Source organism: Colletes latitarsis, chromosome 11 (assembly GCF_051014445.1).
Source record: "Colletes latitarsis isolate SP2378_abdomen chromosome 11, iyColLati1, whole genome shotgun sequence".
NCBI lineage: Eukaryota > Metazoa > Arthropoda > Insecta > Hymenoptera > Colletidae > Colletes > Colletes latitarsis.
The window spans coordinates 28,468,577-28,496,501 of NC_135144.1; the positions used below are offsets into that span (position 1 = coordinate 28,468,577).

General features: G+C 38.7%; 5 protein-coding genes across 10 annotated transcripts in view; 2 read left to right on the forward strand and 3 right to left on the reverse strand.

Moving 5' to 3' along the window:
• Prage (RNA exonuclease prage) overlaps positions 1-2,155 on the reverse strand; it is a 71,721-nt gene extending 69,566 nt beyond the window's left edge. The window contains exon 1 of the mRNA XM_076779031.1: positions 1,309-2,155. Within this exon, the coding sequence (XP_076635146.1) occupies positions 1,309-1,378 (70 nt within the window). The 5' untranslated portion in view covers positions 1,379-2,155. The remainder of the gene's footprint in view (positions 1-1,308) is intronic.
• A 4,014-nt stretch (positions 2,156-6,169) lies between these two features.
• On the forward strand, positions 6,170-7,345 carry LOC143348602 (coiled-coil-helix-coiled-coil-helix domain-containing protein 2-like). Its single transcript, XM_076779064.1, has 3 exons — positions 6,170-6,330; positions 6,616-7,001; positions 7,082-7,345. The coding sequence occupies exons 1-3, from the start codon at positions 6,290-6,292 to the stop codon at positions 7,090-7,092; spliced, it is 438 nt and encodes a 145-aa protein (XP_076635179.1). The 5' UTR covers positions 6,170-6,289; the 3' UTR covers positions 7,093-7,345.
• A 2,066-nt stretch (positions 7,346-9,411) lies between these two features.
• Miro (mitochondrial Rho GTPase) lies at positions 9,412-15,063 on the reverse strand. 6 transcript variants are annotated; one of them, XM_076779032.1, is made up of 14 exons: positions 14,279-15,063; positions 13,479-13,684; positions 13,354-13,404; positions 13,176-13,277; positions 13,062-13,103; positions 12,819-12,984; positions 12,634-12,754; positions 12,364-12,556; positions 11,615-11,893; positions 11,330-11,542; positions 10,976-11,172; positions 10,668-10,706; positions 10,379-10,450; positions 9,412-9,642 (listed from the first exon to the last, which is right to left on the reverse strand). In XM_076779032.1, the coding sequence occupies exons 1-14, from the start codon at positions 14,475-14,477 to the stop codon at positions 9,516-9,518; spliced, it is 2,007 nt and encodes a 668-aa protein (XP_076635147.1). In that variant the 5' UTR covers positions 14,478-15,063; the 3' UTR covers positions 9,412-9,515. The 6 variants fall into 6 exon arrangements, with proteins under 6 accessions (XP_076635147.1, XP_076635148.1, XP_076635149.1 ...); XM_076779033.1 differs by having other exon boundaries at positions 11,627-11,893; positions 14,279-15,057; XM_076779034.1 differs by lacking the exon at positions 10,379-10,450 and having other exon boundaries at positions 14,279-15,060.
• Positions 15,064-17,776: 2,713 nt separating this feature from the next.
• Hex110 (hexamerin 110) lies at positions 17,777-22,152 on the forward strand. Its single transcript, XM_076776907.1, has 8 exons — positions 17,777-17,851; positions 18,310-18,650; positions 18,829-19,116; positions 19,229-19,716; positions 19,814-20,370; positions 20,452-20,588; positions 20,657-20,951; positions 21,029-22,152. The coding sequence occupies exons 1-8, from the start codon at positions 17,782-17,784 to the stop codon at positions 22,021-22,023; spliced, it is 3,171 nt and encodes a 1,056-aa protein (XP_076633022.1). The 5' UTR covers positions 17,777-17,781; the 3' UTR covers positions 22,024-22,152.
• Positions 22,153-22,664: 512 nt separating this feature from the next.
• Positions 22,665-26,528, reverse strand: Tpnc25d (Troponin C at 25D). Its single transcript, XM_076776908.1, has 3 exons — positions 26,381-26,528; positions 23,438-23,858; positions 22,665-23,023 (listed from the first exon to the last, which is right to left on the reverse strand). Exons 1-3 carry the CDS (start codon positions 26,381-26,383, stop codon positions 22,995-22,997), a joined length of 453 nt encoding a protein of 150 aa, XP_076633023.1. The 5' UTR covers positions 26,384-26,528; the 3' UTR covers positions 22,665-22,994.
• Positions 26,529-27,925: the final 1,397 nt, after the last annotated feature.

The window sequence follows — 27,925 nt, forward strand, 5'->3', positions numbered from 1 at the left end:
TCGCAATACATTCGATTTAAACGATAATTTTAGTTATAGAAAGTTGGTTAACTACGATAGGAATAGGAAGGACAGTATAAATTCTGAAACAAAACGTCAAGCAAGAAACTCGTATCTCTATACTCGAAGTACGTAAAAAAGTACAGTCGCCAGATATAAACCCCATTGAACACTTATGAGCAGAAATAAAAAGTTCGTGAACTACCGTCTAAAGATCGTGCAGAATTGAAACAACGATTCGTACAAGAATGAGAACAAAGAATATAGAAGCTATAATTAAACTTAAGGGGTATTCCAGTAAATATTAAGCTAATAACCTCAAAAATTCAATTAGTTCGTAAATGAATGAATGTCTCGCTTAATTGTTACCTTATTTTGTGTTAATAAAGATTAATTTTATATACACTTTTACTCTACTTTCCCTATACATACGCCAGAATATCGTAGGTGGACGAACACTTACGCGGTCGACTGCATATGACAGCTCACGCAAGAACTTAACCTGACATACAGTCCGACTTTCAAGTTCTTCGTAACAGTTTCGACCAAAACTTTTATAAACAGTTCGCAACAATTATTCTCGGGACCTTCTCAAGCCCTGGATTAAAGGAACACCCTGTACATACCGATCTCAAGTACCTGAACCTTGAAATTGGCAGAGTGCCACGAAAGAAGTGCGCAATTCCGCGACGGGATTACCACGCTACGTTCACGTTACCGGGAAGAATAATTTTGGGCCGCTACGACGCCGGGGTGCCGCGCAAATAAACGTCGAACGAAGAAAAGCCGAAACGGGCGCAAAGCGCTGGAGAAAAACGCGAGACGTCTCGTACGTCAGCGCGACATCGCCGGACACCGCGACAGTGAAGCTGTCTACCGGCAGACAGCAGCACGTAGGAGACGCGACACCGTCAAGCAACGTGCATCTTAAAATTCTCCGCGTATGTAACTCGTACCGTATCTATGGAGACTATTTTCGTTCCATCTTGGCTCTATTTAATTCCGTCTTCCGCTCACCGATTTACGGTATCGTTCCACCATCGCGAATCATCGAAAGCTAAACCATTTACACGTCCGGCAGCTTCTCCCGTTATCGTCGCTGTCACATCGGAACGGGCCCGATGTTTTCACCATCACCATTTCGTATTACGTCAGTTTCCAAACCGTAGTGAGATTTTGAGGCGCGTCCCGTTCGTTCGATCGGTTCCATCGAATCGCCGCTGCGAAATCGATCCGTCGCCACTGACATACTCAGGTACGCCTGGCCTGCCCACGTGTGCAACAACCAATCAAAACAAAAACACTCACCGCGTTCGCCGAACGGACGGTCCACGTCGATCTTCTGTCGATCCTCTTCCAGCACCAAATGTACGGTCATTCCTTCAAGGACTGTTTACGTGCTGCTGTTCCACTGTTTTCCCCCCCAGTTTATCGGTTGAAAATTGATGTCTGCCGCGGTGGAGGGAGGGTGGGCCGTTGTACCGACGCATCGGATGTCGCGCCTTCTCTTTGTCGCGAACAACACACTTGGTCTCCTGGTACGCCGCGCAACAACGACGGCGTTGAATAGCAGAGAGATGTCACGTGTGCCACGGTGACCGCGTGTTAAGAAAACGCGACAATGTAAACGCGGTCGCGGTGGTAACACGAGCGTGGAAAAACGTGGAGAAAGAAGGGCGTATATACGTGGTACGTGGTCTATCGCAGCCAAGCCGTGGCATCGTGTACACTGAGTCACGGGTAACGTGTTCCCGCCGGTTTATGAAGAGTTTCGTTCGGCTGGTGTGCGCATGTGTCGGTGAATGCACCCGCCGCCGCAGCCAACGCGCGCGTCTATATCGACACGTGTACACGACGATAACAGGGGCCGATAACATTGCACCAGAGACAGAAGAAACGACGCAGAAAACGGCTGGCTAGGAGGATCATCGCTCTCTGCCGCAACACTTGGTCAAATTGATCCTAATAAATAAACAATCGATCTTTTCGTCGTGTTTCCTTACTTAATTTATAATTTCCTTTATTTTGCCCATTGTGTACCATTTTCGAAACACACCTCCCCTGCGTTTCGTGCGTCACGGTTCCTATCTCTGGAATTTCGAACGTGGTCACTTTGGGTTCACTCTGTGTTCGTGCGGCGATAACGTCACCTTCCTTTGTTTTCATCGTGCGATGATGATTCTAATCTTTGAAAATGGGTCGCTATCGCCGAATCAATCTTCACGCGAGTATGTTCTTCTTCCGTTCAGTGATGGACAGCTGCAAATAATTCATACAATTTAATAATTAATAAACACATCGACGAGATTTAAATCTCTTTGTACGACTCACGTCTGTTATTGAATTCTACAGATGCAGATTTGAATCGGAAAATTAACCCGTTTACTGCCATAATGGACACTGGCAACCGCTAAATTCATACAAAGGAAGAATCGTAATGATACTCGTGAAATTGTAAATAACGTTGCTGTTATTAAGAAATGTTACAAAACTAACAAATAGACTATCAAATTATCGAATATTTCTTTTACGAGTTTATTCGTCAAATGCAGACAAAGAAACTTTATTTTAGATTTGACAGACTTTGGTTTTAAGGAATCCGAGTCAAATTTCCAGTTGCTAGGTTACGTTCTTGTTGACGGTCATCTGGTGGCGAATTTATGAAACGAAAAAAGGTATCATCCTTCCACGAAAAGGAAGCACAGCGTGTTTACATCCCCACTCTTGCTGTAGTCCGCTGATTGGCTGTCACCGATCTTCGTCACCGTTTTCGACCAATACACGTGTGTCAGCGGACTGCAATAAGAGTGGGGATGTAAACACGCTGTGCCTTCTTCTCGTGGAAGCACGGTACCTTTTCTAAAGACAGACGCGTCATCAATAATAAAACAATTTTAACCCTCTGAGGACAACTATATTTCTTCTGATTTTGTATTGTTTTAAACTTTGAAAAAATCTAAATAAATTCTGAGATACTCGTCGAAGGTCGTTAATTTAATGTACACACGACAGTGAATTGTTTAAAACTTTTATGAATAAAAATAAAAACTTGAAGGAAAGTCCAGACAAAATAAGAATTTTCCTGTACCTTCAGCGTACCACTTTCGATCGTTGATTTAGTATTTGTTCACGTTGAACAGTAGAACAGATTAATTCGATTTTTGGTTAGGTTAATAATTGTTCGTTAGTTCATATTCCTGTATAAGGTTTCCGATTGCATTTCTGCATTATTATATTCCTCAATTCTTTGTACATTATTATCTTTTACTTTGGAAAATTCATGTACTACTGTTATTGTTATTTGGTAAAAACTGAAACATTATTATTCTAAAATACAGTTTCTATGGGTCAAAATGGATTTAGAGATAGTTGTATGAAGGTTAAGTATCTGTTGTAAGAATTTTGTGATCCTACAGTAAGAAAATTTTTATCAAATAGTAAATAATATTAACTGTTTAAAAATTATTATGTTAGTCTCCTCGATTACTTTTGATGCAAAGCACATTTGGCATATTTCACTGGTTATGTACCAAAATATACATGTACATACGTATAAGTTGTGTTTATTGTTACGAGATAAGTTTGATTGAATCCTAACCCCAAACACCCACTCTTAGAAACAGAGCAACAAACTTTTCTGAAAGTCATAAATACGTGTTATGGTATATGTTTATTTTGATTCTAATGACGTCCATAGTGACGCTTGCCCATTTCGTCTGCGACATTTTGCAGTTGTTTTTTTGCTACGTTCGGATACTCGGAATAATATTTTTTGTACTAAATATAACGGTTGGAAAATAGGTACGCGTACTTCTAGAAAACAGAATGAAAATAGACGAGATGGATTCACGTGTGCTATAGCTGGAACCGATTGAAGAATCTATGCGAGCGATTGGAAGATAAAAACTATTAAAAGTCATCTCACAAATTAAGGAAAAACAACGACAGAGGTCACTCAAACTTTAAATTCGTGTTTCGAACACGGTAGGTGGATCGAATCAACCTTCGAATCTCGTTGTTCGACAGTTAAATATCATTTGTAGTCTTTGTCGAATTACTGAGCAATTCGTGAAGAATATAAATCACTATTTATCAATTCAATTGATTTAATTACATCGATACGATAGGAATGCTAATCATAGGATTTCTCTATCGATAAGAAGAAATCGGTGGCTTTTAAACGTTTAGCATCAATATGAATCTAGTGATAGCGTACGACGAACATAAATCATTGTGCTGTATTTTTGATATTTTTAGACGATGGAAATTTAGTGGAAAGTTAGAAATAGATCGTGGTGCCCTCTCTCGTGATTCCCTACGAAACATGATTGCGTTGATAAATCATTTCGAACTATATAATTAATGCATGTACAAATTACGAAGAAAATATACACCCACTACGTGTTTTCCTAATACAGACCGAAGACAATAACGGTATATTACGAGATCCAAATTATCCAAATTACTGCGATGTAATCGCTATTCGATAAATTGATTTTAACGCTGCCAACTGCACACTTTTTATGAACTCCACTCAATGACATCAAATTATTCAGTAATATTTCTTTGAATATAATGATATAATATTGTTAAATAAGACAATGTTATACGTAATTTTATCAATGTTACATATACAGGGTGTTCGGTCAGCCCTGGGAAAAATTTTAATGGGAGATTCTAGAGGCCAAAATAAGACAAAAATCAAGAATACTGATTTGTTGATTGAGGCTTCGTTAAAAAGTTATTAACGTTTAAAGTTTTACCCGTACTCAATTTTTTTCTCGAAAATGGGTAGGATTTCGAGGTTACGTCTATTCACCAAAAATTATTGTAATTGACCCCCGTAACCGAAAATAATTTTTTTAGAACGATTTGAAATTTTTGAATTTAATTGTTAATAACTTTTTAACGGAGCCTCCATCAACAAATTGGTATTTAACACAGTTTAACCCCGAGATTCAGAAATTAATAATATCAATTCTATATTTCTAAAACCATGTTCTTCGTCTTTTGTTTAATTCTAACCTTTCTACTTTCCTATAAAATATTTACCAATATTATGCCAGTATTCGATGACATACCGGATGTTTTAAATGTAATAAAATGATTATCAAAAATAACTAATATTTTATTGATATTTGCAAGATCAATTCCATCTCTGAATTCAGACGTTCTTTTTTTCGAAACGAACGACGAATTTTATCATATTGATCCTACTTCAAAGATGTGTATAGTATGAGAATAACGATGGCCGGGTTCTAATAATTCTGTCGAAAAAAAAATATTGTTTAATGTATAAAAATTATCCATCGATCGAATTACCGATGTATGATCAAATACTGAGTTAAACAAATTTGTTAAAAAATACAACTGCAATGCTCGGACGAAAGAGGAACGATCAGACTCTATAAAATAGATTCTTCAAAGGAAGAATCGGAAAATAAAGCCGAGTGCTTTCTTCTTTGATACAACAAAAAGGTTTGCAATTTTAAAAACGTATTTTTGTATGCATCGATGCAACAAAAATGAATATAATTGCATTCAATACCGTTTAATTATGCCCTGCAACATTTTTTTGTATCTCTAACCGTTTTAGAGGTATATCTTTTTTCAGTTACGTAGAACACTGTACATTATGAGTAAAGATCTATAAACAGAATAATTTTGCATGAAATCGTGCAATAGCAATTGAAACATTAGTAATACACACGTGAAAATGACTGTACGAGCTCGTTGCTTTGAAGTCAAAAGGATTTCGGACGTAAAAATAATTACATTTGACGGGAATGAGAAATCGACGTTTTTTTACAACATAACTTAATTTCTAGACACGTGCATGTGGCGTGAGATAGCAATATATTTCATCTATGATTACATGCATCGAACAAGCTAGCCAACATTATCATTTCTGCATTGTACGGCGTGAAGTCAACTTAGAATCAATAATACGTTAAATTTCACTCTTAATTCCAATAAACACGTTCGAGCACGTCACTGGACGAAGTTTATCAGATTTCAGATTTTTTTTATACGTCAATTTTAATCGTAATCTCTCCGATATTCGATAGATTTCGAAATGATCCGAAGTGCGTCTCGTTCGCGCGATAGTTGACTTCTTGTATTATTTCTAGAACTTTCACGTGATTTGCTCTGAGTCTGCGTAAAACTTTTGATTGCGTAACGTGTTCAAGAGATCAAAGATGTAGGCGCAGTCTCGTCAGTCTTAAAGGAAATTGCCAAGAGAAAGGACGTGTCTATTGAAAAGATCTACGAAGCAAACATTTTAAACATGCCACGACGAGGACGTGCATCTGCTCCTCCATCAAGGACGTAAGTATTTATTTTTTTTACTTTTACCACAATTAAAATAAACTATGTATAATTTCACACACATTCCCCTAGAAACGTAATATGCGAATATCAATCGCATTATACATAGTTTTTATTCTTAAGTCAAACTCTGTAATGCATCACATAGTAGTTTGACAATGGATGCCAAGAAAAATCGTTATTCAATGCCATTAAAATCATTATGTATCGTGAGACATTTGATTTTTTTCGCATTCCAATTATTTTTTTCTAACTGTGGAAATATAATTTTTTACAACTTTTTAGGGTTAGGAGGGCTGCACTAGCTCCTGCTCCGGTTGCGGCGCATCCTCCAGCACATGCCGCTCCATCAACACCCATGGTTGCTCAACCTCAGCAGCCGTCCCTCATGGGGCAAATGGCTGCCACTGCTGGAGGAGTAGCTATCGGTTCAGCCGTAGGTCACACCATTGGACACGCTGTAACAGGCCTGTTCAGTGGTGGTTCCAGCGAGGCTGCTGCTGTTCCTGCAGCAGCACCCGTGGCTGCACAAAGTGCATCTGGACCTGCACCCGCAACTGGCGCTTGTGCATGGGAAGTCAAACAATTCTTGGACTGTGCTCAGAACCAGTCCGACCTTACATTGTGCGATGGATTCAACGAAGCCCTTCGCCAATGCAAAGCTTCTCACAGTGAGTGTCATTGTCCAGAAGTATTCTAATAACATTTTATTATCCCACCGAATAACATATAAATTGTTTATGCATTTCAGACATGATTTGAAGCAGTATTTTTTGAAAAGTGGATAGTAGCGAAATGATTGTAGAAAGTATTTAGAAAATTAATAATGTACAAAATTTGGATTCAGTTGGTGGTATAAAAAAAAAACAGTTTCTTTCATTGTATTATAAATGATGATACATCCACTTCTATCTACATCTATTATGCAAATGTTACTGTTGTTACATATATCTAATTGGAAATGACATTAGGAATGAATTTATATTTAGACAATGAATAAATTACTTACAATATATGATTGCTTAATTGATTTACAATTTAGACCCTCCTAGTATGTATTCAACCCTAATATCGTAATTATGTAATCGTGAGAACAATCATGGAATATTTTGTTGGATAACAAAAGGGGAAGGACTGCTGCACATATTTCTCCTATTTCTTGTGAATTATGTGATGCAATAGTGCCTTAAATTGAAATTTGTATTTGTGCCAAAAAAGAATCGTCTGTGATAAAATTACTGAACTTAGTGATTCATTGTTTTCCCCCTAATGACTTGGTGTTATAACAAAGAACTCTATATATTATAGTTTTACTAATAGTATTCTCTAGTTATCACGTCAAATGCGAAGTTAGTTTTGTTTTGCTTCCCATTTAGACGACGTGTAAACGAAGAAAATGCGTCTGTATATGAATAAAAGATCACGAGCAAAAAAACTCATTTTTATTTAAAATGTGTTAATGAAATTAAAACGCAACACGAGACGTGAATCTCCAGTCGAATTTCAGTAAACTAGATTCCACAGGCACGCGAGAACATTGTGTTCACGAGATACGAGAGTTTTTCGAAAGTGTAAAGTCTTTTACAATGGATGAATAACCTGTCGATATAAGCATAAAAAGAATGAAAATTAGCCACTATACCAAGTAACGTAGTACGATAAATCCTCGAGTTACGCGGTTCCGAATTACACAGATTCATATTACACTTATAATTCGACTTACGCGAAAAACTTTGGAAGAAAGTAATCGCGTCAGTCGAGGACTTACGATACTCTAAGCCAGTGGTTGTTTTTTTCCCCACAAACCTCTTTTGGCTGTCTAATATCGAGCTTTATACAGGGTGTTCGGCCACCCCTGGGAAAAATTTTAATGGGGGATTCTAGAGGCCAAAATAAGAAGAAAATCAAGAATAACAATTTCTTGATGGAGGCTTCGTTAAAAAGTTATTAATAATTAAATTCAAAAATTTCAAATCATTCTGGAAAAATTATTTTCGATTGCGGGGGTTAATTACAATCATTTTTGGTCATTACACATACCTCCAAAATCCCATCCACTTTCGAGAAAAAAAATAGGGTAAGTGCTGAAATTTTTCGGCGAAAAAAAAATTTTTCAAATCATTCTAAAAAAATTATTTTCGGTTGCGGGGGTCAATTACAATCATTTTTGGTCATTACACGTACCCTCGAAATCCTACGCATTTTCGAGAAAAAAAATTCCTTACCGAAAATCTAATTTGGCGCCTAAATTTTTCAACGAAAAAAAAAAAAATTTCAAATCATTCTGGAAAAATTATTTTCGTTTGTGGGGGTCAATTACAATCATTTTTGATGAAGAGTCATATCACCGAAATCCTACCCACTTTCTAGAAAAAAATTCGAGAAGGTTTGACATTTTTCGACAAAATTAAAAAATTTCAAATCGTTCTGGAAAAATTATTTTCAGTTGCGGGGGTCAATTACAATCATTTTTGGTGAATAGACATAACCTCGAAAACCTACCCATTTTCGAGAAAAAAATTCAGTACGGGCGGAACTTTAAACGTTAATAACTTTTTAAGGAAGCCTGCATCAACAAATTGGTATTCTTGATTTTCGTCTTATTTTGGCCTCTAGAATTCCCCATTAAAATTTTTCCCATGGGTGACCAAACACCCTGTATATGAATGTCTTCGAAATAATATTCTTAAATATTAGTCAAATCAACATTGAAAATTCTCTCTTGATCAGACAACGTTCAACACAAGATATAAAAACTAGCACAGATCGCGGTGACTTTTTTTATGAGTTTCAATTTTAGGAAATTTTTGGTTCTAAGATCATCAAGTTCATCGCTGAATCTGTATCTTCGATAAAATTTATATTAAACGGGAAAGGATTGTGGATTCATGTTCAATTTTAACGTCATCGAGATGAAGTTGATATTTTTAGGTGTAATGTGTGGAACGAAGATAAATGTTTAAAATTGCTACGTACAAGTTCGCGGATTAGGGGTTAAGAACCACTTCGTTGATAGATGAGAAGGACGAACAGAAATATCTTTGTTTCCATTGCGAAATGATGAAGGACACATAAGAAGTTAATGATTTAAGAACATAGTTTATTAACTTAACGCGTTTTTCAAAGACGGCTTTATACTCGGTCAAACGAGGCAGTTAAATGTGCAAGAAAAGGAATATGGTAGACTATCTTTTCTCTGTATTTAAGACGCGCATCACCACGAAGCCCGCGACAGTAGCGACTGCAATGCCGAGGCCAGCTTTCCACCAGACGATGGAATCCCCTTGCATTAGTCCAAATTGATTTATATGCCTGAAATGTCAACAACTATTGTTCATAGCAAATAAAAAAAGTTTATTGGGTCTTCAGTATGATAAAACCCGTGTAATGTACTCGTTTCTTCACACCAGACCTGAGCAAATTTCGTTCGAAATAAAAATAAGAAATAACTATTTCAGTTTCTCGTTACCCGTGATGTTATTTGAAAATAATCGAAACATCCGTTTGTTTGAAATAATACTCATTCAAAGTAAATTTTAAGACAACGGATATTTCAAATAAGTTTCGAAACGGAAGTGTTATTATTTCCATAACGAATCAATATTTATTCACCTATGTAAAAAATGCTTCGTTATTTTCAAATAGTAAATTATTTACTTTTTAAAGAAGCACTTTCGTTCTTAATCTTAGCCAAGAAATGTGCAATGTTTACACGAGAACCCGTTAGACTACGATTGAAATAACGCAACTGCATTTAAAAAATAAAATGCGATGACATGTTATTCGAAATAGTATTTCCTATAGTTATTTCTCGGTTGTAAATTTAGTCCAATCGAATTTTATCACACTTTAATACACACAGAATTGGGGAAAAAACATGTATCATAGTTCTGAAACACATATTGAATATAGAAAAAAAAACCAAGACAGGAAACCAACGATCAATCGCCATCTCATGCTCATGCAATAAATAATACTGATATTGGTTTATATTGTAAGTCGTGAGCACGCCGTGAAATAAACGGAAACGTATAATACGAACGAAAACCTTGTAAAAGAACTCCACCATTGACTAGGTGAGGGTTTCGCAAGCAACATGTGGACCATACGCCTCAAAGGACTGAAAAGACGTAAGACTTTATTACGATATTAATATGCAATACAATATGTCATGCGACATCTCCTAATCTGAGCAAATCGCCTAACACACTTCACGAATGTATATTATGTTCTGTAGGAAGCACAAATAGAAAAAAAAGAAAAAAAAAAAGGAACGATGTGATTCACGATTTGCTCAAGCTTACAATGTTTACGGTGTGGCAAAAATTCAGACCAACCTGTCTCTGTAAAATAATACCCATGCTCCTTGAAAGCGGCTAAACATGAAATCTCTTTGTTAGTGTCATACAGTTTGAAAAAATTATACTATCTTACTTAAAAACTACAAAGAGTATCAAATGAAAACGGTTTGACAGCGGTAAACAAGTGCAACGCAAGTACTGGCGTCTATTTACGTAATTTTTGTCTGTAATGTTTCATTTCGAGTAAACACGACTGTTTCTTATCGCGACATTTTCGGAGCATTTCCATTACTCGTACAAAATTATGCCTGCTAATGATCGATGATTTGAGGAAACAAACTTACGGAAAAGCTGCCATTGTCGCCAGTTTAACGAAGATTTCGCGTCTTACGGTACGTGAGATGCTGTAAGGTTGCGGTGGCATCAGTTTGTACTTATTGCAAAAACTTACTGGCTGCAGCAAGTATTCTTGTTTCACTTCAGAGAGATCGCTCTTATTTGCTATTATGAGAACGGGAATCTTACTATCTGCAAAATATTTCTGAAAAAAAAAATAAAATAATTTTGTACCATTTCTACTCAAAATTTAACGATACTTGAAAAGAAATTTGTCCATCTCGTTTTTCTCTAATATCTTGTAATAAAGAAATAATATTTGAAGAATTATTTAAGGATGAAAATCTGGAAGGAACACTTACAATATAAATTCGTGCAATATATTCGAACGACTTAGGATTACTAGCATCATAAACCAGAGCTGCCGCGTCGCATTGAATTTGTGCTGGGGTTAAAGCATCCTGAACGTTAAGTATATTTATATCCCGCAGAATTATTGTCTTTTCTTGACCATACACGTGTACTGTATTTACAGTAACGTGTGATTTTGGTGGAACCACGTCGTCGGTCAATTTCTAGAATCGTACCAAACGTTATTTAAATATGATTAAGTTCATATTAAAATATATCTATACGCTTACACGTACAGCCGTGTATACCTCGAGTTTAGGATCGATAAACGTTCTGCATAGTGTTGTTTTTCCACTAAATTTCGGGCCAATTACGTGACAGCTATAAACGTTTCTGCTCGACTGTTTCTTTGCCAAGTCCAATCTTTTCTCACGAGTGATCAACACTGCATTTGTTTGACACTCGTTATTATACATGTTGTAACCTAGATATGCCATATATTCTAATGCTTTGCGAACATTAGTCAGAGTTAATAGCGCCCATTGACACATGTAACCTTGAAAGGTCATCCACCCCTATTGAGAGAACGGTATTAGAACCACAGAAACAGGAGGATAATAACGATTTAATATATTTAAACAAAATTTGGAATATTAATTACTCCTTGGTAACCGCTTTCTTTGTTCGCCGAAAGCTTTCCAGATTTGAAGATCATTTATGTTTTTTTTTTAAAATGGGATAACATTATTACTGCTACAAGTTACGATAACTGATGCCACGACCAATTCAATGATGTATGGCGATATGATCTTCAAACGATCTCGGCTATTTTAACTACTCAAGGTCATTTTTATTATAGGCCAATAAATTTGTCATGGAATGAGCTATACATATATACCCACATAAGTGAAAAAGTAAAAAAATTATCTGGCTAAAAATTTTTTATACTATATTCGAACACCACTGTAGTTAATACTTTTGATTCCCTTTAATTTCGAAGCAGCCCGTGTAAATTGGTATAATTTATTAAATATAAAAAATGTACCTTTTCGTTAGTTGGTACAGTGTATTTATATTCATCGCTCCAAGGTGGAGATAAGCACCGTGAAAATAACGATTCCATTTCTGGAGGCGAAAGAGCACCATCGCGATCTCGGTCATGTTGCATAAATAACAATGTTAAAAATTCCTGTCCTTTATGGGATAATTCAGTCGTGCAACCAACAGGAACCTTCAATCTGTCCAGAACAACAGAAACGAATATAATAGAAATCGAGAAACGCTGTTCAATAGCTTTTGTTAATTTCGTACTAACGGGGGATGTATATATTCTTTAGACATTTGTAATTCATTGTCGTAACCGAATTTTCTCAACACAGCCCAAGTAGTTTCGTTTCTTCCACGTTGTATGAACAGACACTGAAGATACATAAAACCTACAAATAACCAACATGTTTTCCTGTATTGATTTCGTTTTACAAATCACAAGGTACAAAATACCTTTCATTGTAACGCATCCGTTGCAAACGCCATCTTGAATATTCTTTGATAAAACAGCTTTCACATCCTCTAAAACCTGCGGCTGAAGCGGACTGTTAAAGCACCATTGTTGAAATGCGTTCAGCTCCATATCGTTTAACAAACCATCGTTATCCAAGTCGCATATCTAAAATAATATACAATGAAATTATGTAATATACTCGTACTACGCAAAACGTTCGAATTCCGAGTATATAAACTTACCTTAAAAATTCTTTGTAACGCTACTTTACATTCGTCTGTAAGCTAAAAATGACGTTACATCGATAAGTTATTCTCAGGTTTCAGTATGGATACGTATTTTGCAACAAATTTTACCTCCTGAACGTCGTAATTGTATAATGGTGTAGTAGGGTGTAAAACAGCTTTTTGTGCATAATAAAACGTTTCCGATACATTTTGTAACGTTCTGGCAGAGCACTGAAATGAATATAGAAGTTAGAAAACCGTTTTAATAACATTTCGTATACGCGAATAGAATCGTCATTTTTTTTACCTCTATGCAACTTTCAATTTCAGTGAATTCCTTCATTATAGGGTATACAGCCTAGGAGCAAAGAATACAATTAGAATTTACCACTATGACTAAATCAAAAAGAACATTTCATTTTATTATTGAACCTCAATAGTAGAATAATCGACAAGATCAATTTTGTTTCCCACAAGAACAATTGGGCACCGATTATTAGAAGAACAGCGTCTGATCAGAGGTAACCAATAAGTAGCTGCTCTGTCCAATGTATCCTCGTCAACTACAGAATATACAACACAGATTACATGGGCCTTTTGAATTTCATCTGTGAGATGATCTTCAGTTTGTTCAACAGCTGCAAGTAAACAGGTACTAATGTAGCAGTAGGCAAGTTTTTGATAAGTACATGAAATGTATCAAAAACCACAGAAACAATGAAATCAATTCGTACAACCATGTACCCTGTTTGATCCTCAAGTTATAACTATTCGATGCAAAAAATTGGCCCATAAATAAATACACAGATAACATAAATAAACAGTTGCTTCCAAATCAGTGGTTTTCAAAGTTGATGCAAACTTCTTTGTAGGGGGAAAACTGGGACATCTTATATGCGTGATAGATTATCACCACGATATCTATATCAACGTTTCCATAGTTGAAGTACATTCGTCGAAGAATCTGACAAATGCACAAAGCATTAAGAAAGATCGAGAGAGTGACAGAAGTGCAGGCTTGCATTCGAGCGGATGGCCATTTCGTACAATGTCTATAATGAGGAAGTATGCATCGACAAAGTATAAAAATTAGCTATAACTTGGAAGTGAGGTTAAGAGGGGGCGATGTTTGTACAAACTTCCTTAATCGTTTCTGTGTGTTCGATCGGCCGCTGAAGCGGGCCCCACATGTTGGATCCCACACCCAACACATAAACATCGATCTCGTGTACCTGAATAATCAACAATGTGCGTGGGCACTTGTTCGGGCGTAACGTCCGCCGGTATAGTGATCTCCTCGGCTTTTGAGGGTACATCTTCCGTGAATTCTTCGCTGACTAACGATAAAATCAGGGAAGTCTTGCCGACCCCGCGGTCGCCGATTAACAAAATTCTGACGTTGCGCCTAGGCGCTACTGGACGTTGCACCATGCTGAATTACTGACTTCGAGAAAGGATTTACTTTATCGCGCGTAACAGCGGCGTTCACCGCCTAATTCTTTAAAAACATCTTCGTGGCTCGCTCGACGAAAAACTTCCGTGTTCTCCCCTAACCTATAACTCGCGCCTTACCACCGCATTAGCTGCCTGTGTGTCACTTCTCCAGAAAATTTCTCCGATGCCTTACGTCAACATCTTATCGACGATTACGATCTACTAGGGCCGGTAGCTGCAGTCGCGAGACTTTTGTGTACACGAGATAAAAAAAAAAAAACGTTACTTCACCCGCTGCGATTGAACTTGCGCTCCGAGGGTGGGCTTTTCAAGGTTACGTTCTGTACTCCGAATGACAGTGTACACACATAAAACGTACACACGTGCGCAAGAATGTGCATAGAAGCGGCACGTAGAGTCGAAGGGACGGGTAGCTCGATCGTACGATACGCAACGAGACCGAGACTACCGCGTACGGTTTCAGCTTGATAGGTTCGTTAAAAGGAAAAAACTCGCGCCCTGGCCAGAATGGAAAATCAGTCTATTCGTGGAGCGAATCTCATGGATCCGCAGCGCCCACATTTAAATCACGTGTCACGGCAGATATACGTGGAAACTCGTAGAAATCGATAGTGTTAAAACATTTCAGCATTTCAGATTGACCTTTGATACGTTTTTCCAAAAGCAAACCACAGACTACGCTTTTGCGCATGTAAATGGCCTAACCTTTAAACACGACTCCAAATTTCGGAATATACCGTGGCTCGAAAGTAAAGGGATGGCGAAGCAATTGATAGTGCAAATAACCAATTCCAACGAAATATAAAGTTATTAATACTTTGACGGTCACTGTCTATGTTTTATCATTCCAGTCGATATGTCATCATCCACTCAACTTATTACGTTTGTTGGGTTGAGATTTTATCTAATGCTATCATTATGGTATCTTAACATTTATAATTTCTTGTGATAATGTTTCTAGCACCTTCGTGTGCCGTTGATCTACAATGTTAGCATAGAAGGTTGCTTCTGTTTGTACGAAATCGATCGATGAATCGTCTTTAATCAAAAACTTCGATTAATTTATCGTTATCGAATAACAACAAATGAAAAAATAAATCTATGCTTACGATAAACACGGGGGGGAAAAAATTTGCAATATTGTTGTAATTGGTCATTCGGATGACAGTAATTGGGCCTTTCGACTTATCTTTTGGAAAAGTTTTATCGTTCTAATTCTCGATAATGTTGTGGAGCAAAAAGGCAAATTATTGCATCAACATAGGATAATTACATGTACCACTGTGAGTGAGAATAAATGAAAAAAAGAAACAAATTTACGTTTGATTGTGCTCTCACTATCTGAAACGAAAGAATATTCTCGTTTTTGTACGTTATCGCGTTTGTATAGGATTTGTTTGTGTCATTTACAATTTGCAGCTAATCTGCACGGTAGAAAAGAAATGGCGCGACTATTTGCTATGCCAGAAATGCACGTAAATTGTTTCGTGCGAATCGTCGATACGTAAAACAAGTAATAAATTGTCGATGCGTTGAAAGCAACGAGCGCGATGTTTATTTTCATTAGTTGCGCGTAGTGAAACGTGAGAAATTTTCGTTTGAGACGAGACGAAATTAAAACTATTGAATTGTGTCGTTATCTCCCGTCTTGTTTGCTCCATTGGAGAAATTGCACGTCGATATAATTCCGTTTACTTTTTTCTTTGTACCCCCCAGGAATATAAAAATACAGTCGGTCCAGTAAGAGGTAAACAAAGCGATAACCTTTACACATATATGCAGTCACCTGAAAGTTCAAGACGTATTATCGTACTATATCGTTCTGCGAGCGTAGATACCGATGACCCTCAACATTTTGTGTTCATCTCAAAATGTTAAAAACGACCCGACTTAATTACGAAATAATATTTTACATCGAAACCCCTCTATTTCGAATAAAAATAGTACACGAAACTATCGTACCCCATTATTCTCTTAACCCCATCGTCGACACCTATCGTATACGCGAAAAAAATAAATAAATTTATTCGCGTATATTAAATATTTTTATATGTATTGAGAATTTCATTTTATCCTTTTTTCTTTGTACTTCGATCGCGCGAAGGAACAATGGCCGAACGATATTGGCAACTCATGGCCTTATTGTACCCTCATGGAACCCCAGACAAAATGGAATTTGGAGCCCCCATTTTAATAAATAATATCAATAGAGACACAGTATTTTCCACTGAATTACTGACTTACACACAACAACGTGTTTACAAATGTAACAATTCAAATATATACAATGCACGTAATTAATGTCGTTTACGTATGCAACAATGTTGTCTTTTATTGAAGTTATTTATGTAAAATTTCTTCTAAGATTTATTTAAAATACTTTCAGAACTTTTGCAAATAAGAAAAAAGTTCAGAACAACAATACAGGTGTCTAGACCCAAATGTGGATAAAATTGTATTCTACTTAATAATAGATAACAAATAAAATCAACATATAGCGAATGTATCCGTGACGTTTCTCGATCGAACAGTACCATTCTTATCGTTTCGTTGCGAAATAATTTAGATCAAAATTGAAATTGTTTCTTTTCATTTAACAAGCGACGAAATTGTTATCCAAATAAAAAATTCCGTCTACACCGAATCAAATAGGTGTTTTTGCCATTCTGCTTGAACTTTGATCAACGATAGTAATATTTATTTATACCAACTTTAATAAAGAAATCTATTCCTTTCCTATTACATGCAAATAAAAGCTGTTTCAAAAAGTAGTTTTCAATACGTTTTGGAAACCTCCATTTTGATCCCTGTTCCTATGTTTTCGTCTTAAAAAATTATATTTCATAAATAATCGACCGTCGTATTATTGCAAATGAAATTAGTTATTTTTACCATCTTCATAGATCCAACGTGGAAAAAATTAGTTCATACGCTACGTACAAAATGAAGTTAAATTATACGATATAGAGAAACAAAATACCGGATATGCGGGGGAAAAATTGGTCGAAACTATTTGAGAAAAACAAATTTGGCTAGACAATGGCTACCGAATGTCCAGTGCAACATCTTGATGAACGATCTGTTCGCGATCGTATCATTGGTTAGCCTTCGATCGAATGTGTTCGATAAATTTGAAATAGCAAGGAATATCGCGGGTAGACTGCGAAATCTTGAGGGAAGTAGGTCGACAGGTCGCCGATAACCGCCTTCCTCGATAGGATTCGAGTATAAAAGCCTGGACGAACAGACAGTCAGCATCACATTGTATCATTGGATCACAATGAGGTGCCTAGTTGTCCTGTTAGCTCTCGTGGCTTTTGCAGCCAGTAGCAGCAGCAGCAAACATGCTGGTAAGTCCACTCTCGCAACTTGTACCTATAGTGCTCTTCTAAGCGTTCGACTCCACTTTTGGAACTTATTAAAATTTTACTTTGACACATAATGTTTTACATTTGAAATAAATTCTCTTAATAATTACGCTCGACGCAGTAAAATTTAAAAAAAGAAATTGAAATTTTGAAAGAAACCTTAAGAAAGAATGTATTATTTTATTAAGTTCTCTACTTTTCCTTTCGTGCCATTTTATATATTGCTACCAAGAATACCTGTTTGCTTCTCCGTCCTCTCCCATTGCAAGGGAATGACGGTATAACATAAAAGTATACTAATGTAGCAGTTAGCATTTCAACTTTGGGTCTTGATGAACAAATCTGTACATTTTCTGATAATCAATTGTAACGATCGGAGACATTCGACGGTACAAATTCCATCGTTTGGACGTTAAAAGGCTACGGTCCGTTTCTTGCAGCTGACCAAGATCTCCTAAACAAACAACAAGACGTTATACAACTCCTGCAAAAGATCACACACGACATCCCGAACCCGCAACTGCAGAACCTCGGCCAAAACTGGGACATCGAAAATAACGCTCAGCAATTCAACAACCCGATTGTTGTGAAATACTATGCTGGCGCCGTGAGGGCTGGTTTGGTCCAACCGAAGGGCACAGTTTACAGTAACTCCATCAGTCAGCTGCGCAAAGAAGTCTCTCTTCTGCACAGGATTCTGACAGGCGCCAAGGACTACCAGACTTTCCTGAAGACCGCAGCATGGGCTCGTGTCCACGTCAACGAGGGACAATTCGTCAAGGTACGGGACACCAGTAGATCTACTTCAAGCGTTTCACAGTTTTTACCTAAAAGGTTTCAAGTTAGATCTAAATTCCAAAAGTAACGTAACTACTGTGGTAAAAAAGTAGTGTACTCTTGCAAGCGTTCGACCGATCCTTGTGAACTTCTGTACATTCAACGTTTTATGCAATTATTAGGCCTTCATCGGTGCCGTATTGATGCGCGAAGACACCCAGGGCGTCATTCTTCCACCAGCTTACGAAATCCTGCCCCAGTACCACTTGGACTCCAGAATTATTCAGGAAGCTCAGGACGCTAGCATCCAAGGAAGCCAGAATAGTGGCATCCAACAAAACATTCTTATCCCTGTCAACTACACCGCACTCCTGTCTCCGGAAGAACAACAGCTCTCTTACTTCACTCAGGACGTTGGTCTCGCTTCCTTCTACGGTTACCTGAACCTCGCTGGATACATCTTGGCAGGCGTAAGCGATTCGAACATCCTAAAACATCAACGAACGGTCGAAAGACTATTTTACCTATGAATCACAATTTAAAAAAAAATTAATACGGTCGACATTTATTTCCCGTAACCAGAGTGAGCAGCAACAACAGCAGCAACCACAGCCCTTGACCGCCCAACAGTACCAGCAACAGATCGTAGGAAAGTACTTGCAACAAGTAGGCACGGGACAAGGACAGGGACAACAGAGCACCATTGGTCACGGAGCCATCTACTTGCATCTCCATCAACAGCTCTTGGCTCGTTACGAACTCAACCGTCTCGCGAACGGTCTCAGCTCCATCGACGAAATCGACTTCACCAACGTGCAGACACCGTACCAACCACACCTTCGCAACTTGAACGGACTCGAGTTCCCGAGCCGCCCTGAGAACCTCCAACTCCAGCCACAGAAGAACGATCTCATCGAGACTGTCAAAACTCTGGAACAAAGATTGGTGGAAGCCATCGACTCCGGCCACGTCATCACCCCGCAAGGCATCTTCCTGTCCCTCTACCAGCCCCAAGGCGTGAACATTCTTGGTGACTTGATCGAAGGTTGCGGCAAGAGCGTTAACCCTAGGTCAGCTAAAAAAAAAATATTATTTACCAAGCTATTTAACGTTATACTTCGTTCCGTAAATCTAGTTTTAATATTTACTTACCCATTCGCTGAACAGATACTATGGAAGCCTTCAAGGAGTAGCACGCAAACTTCTTGGCAATGCCCCTGAGACTCAGAACATCTGGGACTACACACCATCTGCCCTTGAACTTGGCCAAACCGCTGTCCACGACCCAGCCTTCTACCAGCTGACCCAGAGGATCATGAACCTTTACCGCAAATACCAGGAATCTCTGCCCGCCTACCAGACCAACGATCTCATCCTGTCCGGTGTCACCATCCAGAACGTTGACATCAGCCAGCTGGTCACCCTCTTCAACGACTTCGCCATCGACCTTGACGCCGTCAGCCCGCAAGTTGGCCAATCCCAGCAACAACAACAGTCGCAGCAACAGCAGCAACAGCAACAGGCTCAGCAACAGGTGTTGGCTCATCTGAAGAGATTGGACCACAGGCCCTATCAATACCAGATCACCGTCCAGAGCGAACAGCCCGTCCCCAATGCCGTCGTCCGTGTATTCCTTGGACCTAAACACGACTACCAGGGCAAACCCATCAGCATCACCAAGAACAGACACCTCTTCGTCGAACTCGACCAGTTCATCCACAACCGTAAGATTCCCAATTCATCCTTCTACCATCGGCTATTTGCAAACGATCGGCGTCTAACCGTTCCTTTTACTCTGTTTACAGTCCAACAGGGCCAGAGCGTTATTATCCGTAACTCCCAGCAGGCTCCAGGCCGTAGCTTCGACTGGCCGTCCGCTCAAACCATCCAGCAAGGCGTCAACAGTGCCATCAGGTCCCAGGAACCATTCTACATCACTCAGGTTAGTGAATCGTCTAGGTTAGGTCTGGGTTAGAAGATACATCGTACAACGAAACTGTGTTCTTGCAGCCGCACCAGATCCTCAGCTTCCCCGCTAGGTTGTCCCTGCCCAAGGGTCAGGCCCAAGGTTTCCCTCTTCAGTTACTCGTCGTAATCACCGGACCAGGCCCACTCAACGTACAATCCGGCCCAGTGATCCCCGACCAAAGCTTGACCTACCAGAACCAGCAGTTCCAGATCGTCAGCCCCGAACAATACCAACAGCTCAAACAACAACAGAACCAGCTTCCTCAAGTGGCTGGAATCCAACAGAACGTGGAAGTTCTCCCCGAAAACTGGAGCTGGGCTCAACAGAGAATCCAATGTAATACGTTCAAGATGAAACGAAGGCGTTCAATTCTTTGATACTACCGATACTTACACATTATTTCTTTATTACAGCCGTGAGGAACCACTACGCTAACGTTTACACTAAATACCACGGCCAGTACCCGCACACAAGGATCCAGAACCCGGTTGGTCAAGGACAGGACATGACCTACACCATCCAAGGTGCACAGCTCCAGCAGCAATGGCAATTGCACGGACAGATCCAGGGTCAACAGTCGCAACAGGGTCAAATATCGCCAATCCAGCCGGTCGCCGGACAACAGGGACTGCAGGGACAAGGATTGAACCAGGTGAACGCACAAAGACTGCAACAAGGACAACTGAAATGGCAACAGCAACAGGCTGGACAAGGACAACAAGGCATCCAGCAGGGATGGCAAGGACTCCAGAACGTGCAACAGGGCATGCAAGGCTTGCAAGGCGCCCAAGGTGTACAAGGTGTACAGGGTGTACAGGGTGTACAGGGTGTACAAGGTGTGCAAGGCGTACGAGGAGTATTGGGAGGAGTACAACAGGGCGTAGCAGGCGTAGGACAAGGTCTCCAAGGTGTTCAAGGTGTACAACAAGGAGTACAAGGACTGGCCGGTCAACAGGGAGCACAACAGGGAGTACAAGGTCTCCAAGGTGTAATCTCAGGAATCTACGGCGCCCAGGCTGGAGCACAGAACATCCAAGGCGTCCAAGATCAACAGAACTTGCATATCCCATACGGTATGCAAGGAGTCGTTGACAACGTAGCCGGTTGGCAAGGAATCCAGACCGGTTGGAACGTGGTTAACCAGATCGCCAGCGGACAACTGCACGGCGGTGGTTTCCAGGGTATCCACGCACAACAACAGACGGTCCAAGACCAAGCTGTCAACGAATACTACCAGAACATGCCCACCAGCGACATCATCGGAGGTGCCATCTCCCTTGACGGCAAACCCCTTGGTTTCCCACTCGACAGACCCCTGTCTCCCGCCGCCCTTACCGTACCGAACATTTTCGTCAAGGATGTTCTCGTCTACCACGAGGGACAACCCACCAACGACATCACCCAGTAAATGTTCCTACAGCGACAGCGATCACGCTCGTACAATGGACTTAGCGCGCAGAAAATGTAAAGTTAATGCACAAAAAAAAAAAAAACAAAGATTTATCAATGTATCATTTATAATGAATAAATTGCTTTAAAAAGCAAATGTTTATTATAATATATGTCTACTCTGTTCGTATACCTTCTATAGACGCTTTGGGTATTATAAGTTTGGGTGGGTAATATAAATCGATTGAAATTAACAGTACCTTGTTAAAGCGGATGGTTGAATAAGCATGGTAAAAGTGACCTAAAACCAAATTGATCTTGGTACATAGTAGTCGATAGGTCCCTAGAAGAAACCCTTCCTGCCAAGTTTCAACTCGCTAACCCTAAAAGGAGAACAGGTACATTTGAAATTTAATATCTTTCATTTTACCGAATAGATACTTATGAAAAAAAAATCAGAAATATTCTACTCCATCGGACACATGTCTGTGATTCTTTTCTGAATTATCAATGCAATTTACAGTTGACATTCCTATGTTGCTTTGCAGTATGATGTAAATCCTAGAATGTATAGGAATGTTTATAACTTGCGAACCTTATATTTTACTAATTATAGTTATTCTTATATTAAATAGGTGCTCGTCTTTATTAAACATCAAATAATCAAAAATGTGTGCATTTATTTATGTATTTCAATATGTAAAACATATACAAAATGAGTGCATATATTTTGCACGCGTTTTGCGTATGTTTTTCATCCTTATATACGCCATACATGCATAAAATTCACAGTTCAGTGAATAGTAATTCATCTTAGACAAACGTGTGCTGAATAACAGTCACAGAACTAAGGTAGGTTTCGACAATTGAAAGCCAGACGGTTTAAACAATAATTTTATTAAACAAACTTCGAGCCAGCTGGCCGATGCTGCTTCAAATATTAAAACAACGTTAGCATGTCCTCTGTCAGTAGCCTCATCAAACCCATCATCACTCTCCTGTCATCATCTCCATAAACTCTAAAAGAAAAGTGCAAAAAACGGTATATAAAACACTATTACGCTGTTACGCTACGTTTCTACGCCATAGAAACACCTTAAAAAGTACTTGAAAAATCGAAAAAATGGTAAAGAAAAATAATTTTTAATTTAGCATCGCATTAGCAGATCGCTCGATTCGAATTCTCGAGTTTCGTGTACCCAACGGCTAAATCAGTATTTCTCAACGCGGGCCTTACGCCTCACAGTTGGACAATTTTTATTTATATTATACTTGTTTGGAACTTGATTGTCTATCGTATTCACGACGAGAGGACATCCAGATCTTTAGAGAGTCGAAGTAGGGGCATGGTCCAACAGAGATTGAGAAATACTGAACTAAATGCTCGTCGAAAACTTACCGAGCAAAAAGTTCGAGCGATCGTTCATACGCACCGTCAAAGTCGACCGTGCCAGAGCCGTCGGTATCGATTTCAGCTATTATACCGTCGAGATCGGCGCTGGTCAGTTTGTCGTCGAGGGCAGCGAGGATCTCCTTCAAAGTGGCGGTCGTGATGTAACCGTTTCCTTCGCGATCGTACAGACGGAAGGCTTCCTTGAGTTCCTCCTGCATCGCCTCGGCGTCCTCCTCCTCCAGGAATCGGCCAGCGATCCTGCAGAACGCGTCGAAGTTCACTTTTCCCGATCGTTCGGGATCGTTCTCCTCGATAATAGCATTCAGCTCGGCGTCGTCGAACAATTGACCCATCGTGTTCAAGATCGTCGAGATCTTCAACGTGTCGATGAAGCCGCTCTTCGTCGTGTCGAACATCTGGAAAGCCTTCCGCATCACGGCCATTTTTTGCTCGTCTTCCTCCTGCGAATTTTTCCAACAATAAAATAAATACAAATAGTTAACGACTAAATTATTTATTACCTGGGAAAAATTTTAATCAGAGATTCTACAGGCTAAAATAAAAAGAAAATAAAGAATACCAATTTGTCGATGGAAGCTTCGTTAAAAAGTTATTAACAATTAAATTGAAAAATTTCAAATCGTTCTGGAAAAAATATTTTTAATTGCAGGGGTCAATTACAAGCATTTTTAGTGAACAGACATACCTTCGAAATCCTACTCAGTTTCGAGAAAAAAATTCGAGTACGTGTTGAAATTTTTCGGTGAAATTGAAAAATTTCAAATCGTTCTAGAAAAAATATTTTCGATTGCAGAGGTCAATTACAAGCATTTTTGGTCATTAGACATACCCCCAAAATCTTGCGCATTTTCGAGAAAAAAATTCAGAACAGGCGGAACTTTAAACGTTAATAACTTTTTAACGAAGCCTCCATCGACAAATTGGTATTCTTGATTTTCGTCTTATTTTGGCCTCCGGAATCCCTCATTAAAATTTTTCCCACGGGTGGCCGAACTGTATATTACTGTCATATTGATAAAAAATTTCTTTTATTAAAATATGTTTCTATCTACACGGATATTTATGTACGTGGAAAAATTCCAAATTAAAGAGAGGCGTTCAAGGTAACGGGTACAATTTTACTTATCACTCGTGGTGGATTTGTTACGGATCGTAAGAGATAATTGAAACGTCATATCGTAATAAATTTCTTAAGGAAATTTTCCAAAATTAGAAAGATTAAAATAGAACGAACTCTTAACTGTCCCGATTACAAATAAATTGAAGTTAGATGTTTTGGTTACCGGGTAATCTTTATCGATGACGCGAACTTTATTTTGGTTACGATTAACACTTTGATTGCCATGTCATCCATATATGGGTGACAGTATTTACTATTATGATACTAGAAAAATTAATTTTCGAGTTAAGACATCGGGGGAAATAAATTTCAATAGAGTTTGTGAATTTTAACAAGGTTACGAAAATAAGTACCGAAACAAATCTTAGGTTATGTAGCTTACAATGGTCTAAAATCAAAATTTTACTTGTGTAGAATATTATACGGTTTTAATCTGGCAGTGAACGTGTTAATCAGCATGATGACGGAAATTTTATTTTAGTTGTCAATAACCAAGATCAATGGTGGGAATTTTTTGTGGATTACCGATAACCATTATCGATTGCATGAGTTCCGTTTTGGTAACCCTAATTAATATTGACGATAAAAAGGAAAAAAGATTCTTCTTTCAATAATAAATCATAAGATAATTTCTAAGAATAACAAACGGTTTACAACAAATCGAAAACTACAAAGAAAAGCGAGGGGCCCCGAATAGATTTGTGGTGGTCTACGAATTTGTCTAGGAAATTACGAATGACGATAACTATTAAACTATTATAAATTTTCCAATGTCATGAAATCACTATTGCTTTCTACCGGAAGAATAATAAATTTTGTCAGATTCCAAATGTTGACAGATCAAGTGTTGATAATACTACCAATATACAGGGTGCTCGGTCACCCCTGGGAAAAATTTTAATGGGGGATTCTAGAGGCCAAAATAAGACGAAAATCAAGAATACCAATTTGTCGATGGAGGCTTCGTTAAAAAGTTATTAACAATTAAATTCAACAATTCCAAATAGTTCTGGAAAAATTATTTTCGGTTACGGGGGTCAATTACAATCATTTTTGGTGAATAGGCATACCCCCGAAATACTATCCACTTTCTAGAAAAAAATTCGAGAAGGTACTGAAATGTTTAGACGAAATTAAAAAATTTCAAATCGTTTTGGAAAAATTATTTTCCGTTGCGGGGGTCAATCACAATCATTTTTGGTCATTAGACATATCCCCGAAATCATACCCACTTTCTAGAAAAAAATTCGAGAAGGTGTGAAATTTTTCAACGAAATTAAAATATTTCAAATCGTTCTGAAAAAAATATTGTTAGCTGTGGGGGTCAATTACAATCATTTTTGGTGAATAGACATACCCCCGAAATCTTGCGCATTTTCGAGAAAAAAATTCAGTACGGTCGGAACTTTAAACGTTAATAACTTTGTAACGAAGCCTTAATTAACAAATTAGTATTCTTGATTTTCGTCTTATTTTGGCCTCTGGAACCCCCCATTAAAATTTTTCCCACGGGTGGCCGAATACCCTGTACAGTCGAGATTTAAAATTCTCTATTTCCTTTGGGAAATCAAAATTTGCAAACATCAGAAAATACTATGAGACACTGCAATCCTTGTCTGTCTAATGTAAACTATTATTCGTAGCACGACTCACCCCATACAACGCGTGCCATTTTAATCACGACTTTCCGCGGGAACACGTTAGTAGGTCGATCACTTCTATCGATTAAAATCACCATGAATAAACTTCTAGCTACATCGCGAAACGTTGGGCTCGTAACGACGGTCTCGCGAACTTTGGGTTAAGGGATCGATTAGAATCGGACGCATCCGCGACTCTTACCATGGCGACGGTTTTCTCTCACGACGGACGTTGGACACCTGAAGTGTCGCGGCTTTTCCGTCCCGGTATAAAGACATCCTCCGCGTCTGGTAAACCAGCTAGAAAATCGGCGGGCGCAAAAATAGAGTGGCCCGACGAAAAATGAAATATGTTATAAGTGGGTCCCTCTGCAAAGTCGGAAGGCCGTCGGTAAATCACGCGAAATCGTGTCCGAAACTCCTTTGACCGCTCGCAAACTTCGATTCATCGTCGAATCACACGTTATCGAACGTTTCTCGATACCGTTTGGGTCATTTTCATTCTAGGAAGCGACATTGCATGGCCAAAATTAAAATGGTACTTTCCATATGAAAACGATCTGATATCTATTACTCTCCAATCATATTTCTGTAACCGTTAGTATCAAGGTTCTTCCATTATAAACAATATTGCAACACGTTGCACGGTTGAAGTACCGAACACCGGTGACCGCTGTGTCAGTCAACGGAGTTAACGATTACAAAAATGGTGTACATCTTTATTTGCTCGAACGAAAGGTCTGGTATTTATCTTGGCAGTGGACGCGATTAATCTATTCAAACCTGCCGTACGTACTAATGCACGTGGACATTAAAATCACTTTTCACTACAAAAGATTCCTGAAAGCAATAAATGTTACGTATTTGATCTCTGTTTACGAGATATTCGTGACAATTAGTGACATCTGTCTAAAAACGTTACAAACAGTTTGGCTCTAATGCATGTTGAAAGAAACGTTGCATCTAGTAGCCTTCAAAATAATACACTCATTGTAAAACGTGTCATACTTTACGTGCACGATCATTATGCACGGTAATTGAAATGTATTAGTTAACATTTCTACGCTACAGATAAATCGATAAATATAATTTTAATCATAATTTCTTCCCATTCAAGTAACATACGTATGTACTGGTAAGAACTATATAACCTGTTATGCTGGAAAAACATAGAATTTTCTTTTCCGTGTTCGATCTTCGAAATCCGTGTCCGAGAGTCAGTTCGAACAGCGATTTACACGCATAATGTCGCACATTAATCCATCCATCGTTCGCGCAAATGGTTATAAATTCTTGCGTGATAACAACGCGGATCTGTGCGCAATATTCGGACACGTCGCCGTACTTAGATCATCCGCCCACACCTTGCAAACGATTACAACACGTTCTACCTGGCTTGCGGGACCGGTAAAAATATAACGAGTCCTCGGACTGTTTGAGAACGATTCATCAACGAACTACGCGTTTTCCAGACAGGATAAAATAGGCCGGAGGCCGTTTACCGATACCGAGCTTTAGATCAAAGCTTCGCTGACAACCGATCAACAACGCCAAGCCACGCGATCATTCTATGGGCAGCTCGTTCGACTCCATAACACTTCAAAACTGCGACGTTGCAATGTCGTGTAGCCATATTCTCACCCTGGTGGTGAATGATGGTATCACGTGAATGACAGACTGGTACCACTTACAACGCTTTATAATGTTCAATTAATGAAATATACACATATGTTAAACAACGGATGGG